Raw genomic sequence first — 6,000 nt, 5'->3', positions numbered from 1 at the left:
TTGTCATGGCCACTGACCTTGCAATCCGTTGCATTTCATTATAATACCAGTAACTTGTTCAGTGTGGGTAAAATGGGATCCTGCTTATTACTAAGCTTTCCTTTGTTTAATCTTATTTAAAATACTGAGTCTGTGTGTGTGTGTGTGTGTGTAAGTAAATTCTTTTTCACAGCAACCCTTAATGAGTTTAAAGATGCCATTCCTGTTATACTCATCTTTTACTTTTATACTTTTTTTTCAGTTCCTGTTTCTTATCTTTTTGAAAACAGAGCAACTTTGAATATGTTTCATCAACACAAGCTTGCTGTTCTTGGTAAGACCTAGGGTGAAAATATATATGAAGCAGATATTATCACACTGTGGTAATCTGGTCAACAACTCGGGTACTGTCAATATCCACCATTTCGACACACTCAATTTCCTCCCGGTTTTCAGGATTTTTCTTCTCTTTCCTTTTTTTCTTAGAAGGTGGCAGGAAAGTCAGTATCACAGGTAAAATGGCAAAGCAGTGAAAGAAGGTGACAAATGCTATTAAAAACAAGCACCTGAACAGTGTACAGGTCAGATTTGAAGGCACAGCTGCAAGAGGAAATAGACCAACAATATAACAGAGGTAGCTCTGTAAAATAGCTACCCCATGCACTTCCAGGGCATTTTTTACCCATTTAGTTCTTGTAAATTCCTTTCCCAGGACAAATGTGGATAACAGTGGAGCACAATTGTCAATTGTGTAATTAATTCCATAGATTAAGCATAGCACAGAGATGCAGTCCAGTTCTACTTTCCATAAAGTCATGAAGCCTATCACTCCAAACTCCACTGACACAACTGTTAGAGTGATCCAGACATTAATCATCGAATCTGCCACCAGGAATGCCGAGAAGAAGAGCAGAAACAAAGCACTGATGCAGGAGTTGTGCAGGGGGGCTCCCAGAGAGGAGGCATATCGATCCATATACACAAAAGATGGATTAAAGACAATGAACTTCACCTTGGAGGTGACTGAAAGCCGCCTCAGAGTCTCCAAGAGATCATAGAGTTCTTCTCTGTTTGTTTCCATGGTCTTGGCCACCAAATACATTCTAGAGGCTACTACATCAACCTCATCATTGTACTTTTTAGAGAAGATGATGTCCTCTTGAAAATGTGAAAACTGAGGAGCTTTAAGGAAGGAATACCTCAACATGTCTGTGAAATTTTTCTTAGGCAAGTCAGTGGATATATTGAGTTTCCGAAGATAATTTAAGTAGCTTTCGAACCAGGATATCCGTACAAACCCCTTAGTATACTCTAGAACATCTTCTTGGACACTAGAGTTCCAATATTCTATGGACTCATATATGTAAAACCCAATAACAGGACTGTAGTTGCTAAAGTACTTTTGCTGGGCAGTAGTGTACTCAATGGTTTGTGTTGCAGTTGCTACGATGTTACTAAGGTCTGACCCTTCACTGACCTGCAGATAGCCCATTAAGGCAAAGGAAATATAAATAAGATAAAAGAGGACTACAAAAGGCTTGACATAGGTGTTGGTTATCCAGTCACAGTAATAGCGCTTGAGGAAACATACCAATAGGTGACTCTCATAAGTGTTTGCTTCCTCACCTTCAGCTGTATCCTCACTGAATCTAGCTGTCAGAAGAAACCTATACCATGCTGGCTTCTCCTGCAATACCTCAGGCTTTGGAACTTTTCTACAGAATATACTATGCTGGTAATTGTTTTCTATGTAGCCAGTGAACACAAGGCTGGAACCATAAAATGAGAGTACATAGAGGTAGTTGAAGAGGATTGCAATACAGGAATTGCAGCAGAAAATCCTGGCTGCCTCGATGTTCGTGAAAGGGCTGGCCCCTATGCCAAAGGTGACCAAGTACATGGCAGTGGTGAGAGAGAAGGAGAGCATGGAGTCTGCATAGACTTCTGCAGTTCGCTCTTTTACGTGTTGGTCCTCTCTAGTTTTCCTCCACGAGGATAACATTTCAAAAGTCCCATATAATCCATGACCTGAAGAGGCAGAAAAAGAGCAGAGCAAAAGTTTTAAGGAACAAATCTTTGTAAAGAGGTGTATCAATTTGATCATGAGGGATTAATGGATCATAGTAAATATAACCAGCTTTAGTGGTAACAGGTTTGAAATGCCAGGGACTTTTCCTGTGGGAAGGAGACCTGTGTTTTAGAGAATCATGTAAGTGTTCACTGATAATCTCTTCTAGAATAGCTAGAAGAGCAGAGGTCTTCATGGTTTCCACTAGCCTAAGAATGCTGGATGAACATTTGCCAGCAAAAAAATCTGATTAGACTTGGGCTTATATGTCTTAAGAGTTACATACATCAATAGCTTATGGTTGTCCTTACACTTTGGCTAGTGGAACGCTCGAGAAAATATTGCAGATACTGATCATTTTGCTTTATATTCCCATATGTTCAAGAGGAAAACAATGGGTAGAGTATTCCCAATCAGTGATCAATACCTTCTTTTAAATTTGTCTAGGCAGATGACTTTAGTGATAAGAAGACACTATAATTAGTTTGAGTATTGACAGGAAACTAATATACAGCCCTTTATTCCTTTACTAAATATCAGTGCATGAATCAATAAATCTGAGAAACAGATGAAAGCAAAATAAGTAGGAACAAGTTTGAGTGAAGAATAAAGAAAGAAGAAAAAGACAAAACAAAACAAGATTCATGTGAATCCTCACTGCGATTGCTGAAAGTGATAATCAGATTCAATGTTTACAGCTTCTATTTGTCTTTAGGGATATTTTTCACCAATTCTTGTTGTTCACAGATAACATATCAAGTTTATAGTGACTCTGTCAACTTCATGATACCAGTTGGCAGTGGCATTCTGTTAACAACTTCCTTATCTACTTAGAAATCTTGGCTCCCTGTTTAGGGATTCCAGCAGCATTGGGGTGGCATAGGTACAGTGACTGCCCATGTTGTAATTGCATTCTGTTTCTTGGAAGTTTGAGCATCCCTTCTTCACCTCTCCTGTTTGGAACGACATAGTAACTTTTTGTACTTCCCTGAACTTACAAGCCACATTAAAACACCTTGCCAAAATGACCCATCGTGGCTTCTTATAATCTCTGTCTTGGCACTGGATAGAAGACCTAAATGCTTATTTCTACACCTTGGCAAATTCAGTTCAATTATTGAGGATAATACTTTACTCTGGTGTGATAGACTTGTTCTGAAAAAAAGGGGGGGGAATTTAAAATATACAGCCATGTATAATGTAGTGAAATGAGTCACCGTTATCTTGTATGCAAAATAACTGAGAATATGTCTCACCTTGCACCCAGGCTGGTATTTATATCCTTATTATAAAGTCCTGACCTCAAAACTGAGCACAGATTACATAGTAATGATACAGGCCTGTTTCCTCCAAAGGATTTGGCATTCATCTTAATTTATTAGACATCATTTACAGCTGCTTTTAGAGGTCAGGCCAAGACTTTCGATTTGATTACTAGTACCGTGGTCCCTATTAAATTGGCGCACCTAAATTCCCCATATATGAAATGAAAGTGTATTGTTGACTGGAATTTTGCTTTTTAATTATGTTTTAGGCAGTTAACAATGTCTAGTCTCAAGAGAGAAAACTAGTTATTAAATCTGTTTCCAGTTTTCTCTGGATGGACTAACCAACCTTTGATTTAAAGAAAACTAATCTTTGTCCATGGGTAATAAGAAGACTAATACCTAGGAAATGTAAGTGCCCTTGGGAAATAATATTGACCGTTTTATCTGGGACCATGAAGAACAAGTAAACTTTGGAAGGTAAGCACACCTCAAATATTTTCCTAGAGTATTTACTTGTGGCAAACAAATAAGACTTTAGTACTGAGTATTTAAATATGTCAGGAAAATAAAAATCATGTAGCAAAATTAGTTATTCCTATAATAGAATTTTAGTGAAATTTAAATATAAAACTGAATATGAAATTAAATTCAAATCTAAAAATAAAATTAGTGTGGTGTTTTTTAATGGTATTATCTGGCCCCAATACTTGTTGGACAATACAATAGGAATCCGTTTCTTAGTGTACTGTTGAATAATTATAGGAACTGAATGAGAAAAGCACTTGAATTAATAGAGAAAAAGGGTGATAAGTAAGGTTCCAGGATGAAAAAAATAATCACACTCAAGAGAAGTTGAAAATACATGAGATCCTTTGGTATCATTTAAATACCCTTTGTGTATAGTTTGATCATTTGCATTGAGTTCTGAGTCTTTTTGCATATGATTTTGGCTCAAGTGACACTTTCAAAGATGATCTTATTTTATTCTCAAGGGCTCTTGGAAACCCTTTTTTTTCCTTTTTTTTTTTCATCTCCCCTCCCCTCCTAGTGTATATGAAGGTCCTCATAGAGGTTAGAGGAGGCACTGAGAAATAATCTATTCTATTAGATCACTCATTTGTTGCTAGTTATCAATGGCCTTTCTGTCACTTCTCCTGTTAGGCTAGAACCTTGTTTCTTCATCTACAACTATCAATCAGATTCCTGGACTCTCAACTCCAATTTGTAATTGTAAAATATCACAAAAGAGTTCTTCAATTTATGGAATAGTTGCTGATGTCATAACTCTTTTCTACATCTCAGTCAGTCAAGGGAGAAATGAGTGCCAAGAGAGTTACAGGCACCTCTTAGGGATTTGTTAGCAGCCTGGAGTGCCTGGCTGGCACTAGACTCAGGTTACAGCTTCATGTTTATGCTTAAGAGGTTGGTCTATTATCTTAAAGGGAAGATAAATTGTGGGAACCCTGTTTCCTGACCTGTACTCAAGGAGAAACACACTGGAAGAGCCCATAAAACACCCCCTCCAAATCCCTTCTATGTCCAGAATTTATAGTTGAATTTCCTTTAGTTTTGACAGCTAAAGGTATAATTTTAATTACAAAGTGTTTTGCAACAATGGTATATGAAAACAGTTTCCCTTAGATTGGGGAAATTGGGATAGAAAATGGGGCTGTCGGAAGAGTAATTAGGAGCATTTCACCGCACAGTAACATCTTTTCCTTCCACTGCCCGTCAGCTCTGGGTTTATCTTTTACTGCTTCTCTAGCAGTATATTGAGCAAGTTAGAGGTAGTGCAATGAGGAGGGGTGGGGGAAAGCTTTTCATAAGATCCCTTCCACTCCATTTTCCTCTCACAGAGGGTGAGTCCCTTCTTTAGCTTTCTTAGGAACCTTGGAGGTCAAATCTTACAGGGTGTAGTCTAATGTACTGCCTATAGACATTTTTCTGAGGTTTGAGTACTATTTTCTTCTTTTAAAAAAAGGATATTTTAAGAGTAAAAGGTGGTGTTGTTTGTTTTGAGTTTAATTTGGAGCAGTGTTTGGGGCTGGCAAGGTGGCTAGTTAGTAAAGGTGTCCATCAGCAAGCCTGATGACAAGAGTTCAGTCTCCAGAACTCATGTGGTAGAAATAGAGAATTGAGTGACACAAGTCATCTTCAGACTTGCACATGCTTGCTATAGCTGCCTTAGAGATTATAAACAACCTTGAAGGCTTTGGAGAGAGCCAAGAAAAGAGCTTGTGTGAATGTGGGATTTAATTTGTGAGTATGCCTGAAAGTCACCTCTAGTGACTGGAAAAAAAGATGTGTGTGTGTGTGTGTGTGTGTGTGTGTGTGTGTGTGTGTGTGTGTGAGAGAGAGAGAGAGAGAGAGAGAGAGAGAGAGAGAGAGAGGGTGGAACTAATGAAAAGAAACAGCAGCACAGATGATAAATAACACTAATGGTAAAAGAAACTCAGCTAGCTAATCCTCCAGTCACTTGGGATGACTTTCAGGCATACTCACAGATTAAATCGCACTTTCACCCAAGCTCTTTTCTGGGATACAGCCAAAGCCTTCAGGTTGTTTATAATCTACCAAGGAAGGAATTCACTAGCAAATAGTTGAGAGTTAACTCTACTCAGTAGATATGCTTGTAGAAACTTGTTCATAAATTGAATCTTGTTTTCAATTTATTTAATGGTTTTC

The 6,000-nt window shown here is 38.0% G+C and overlaps 1 protein-coding gene across 1 annotated transcript in view; it reads right to left on the bottom strand.

The window, feature by feature from the left end:
* Nucleotides 1-277: 277 nt before the first annotated feature.
* Ptchd1 (patched domain containing 1) overlaps nucleotides 278-6,000 on the bottom strand; it is a 51,136-nt gene continuing 45,413 nt past the window's right edge. The window contains exon 3 of the mRNA XM_051179354.1: nucleotides 278-2,007. Within this exon, the coding sequence (XP_051035311.1) occupies nucleotides 353-2,007 (1,655 nt within the window). The 3' untranslated portion in view covers nucleotides 278-352. The remainder of the gene's footprint in view (nucleotides 2,008-6,000) is intronic.

The sequence above is a fragment of the Phodopus roborovskii genome, unplaced genomic scaffold (genome assembly GCF_943737965.1).
Source record: "Phodopus roborovskii unplaced genomic scaffold, PHOROB, whole genome shotgun sequence".
Classification (NCBI taxonomy): Eukaryota; Metazoa; Chordata; class Mammalia; order Rodentia; family Cricetidae; genus Phodopus; species Phodopus roborovskii.
Note: the sequence above shows the minus strand (reverse complement) of the source record. Positions and strands in the feature narration are given on the sequence as shown.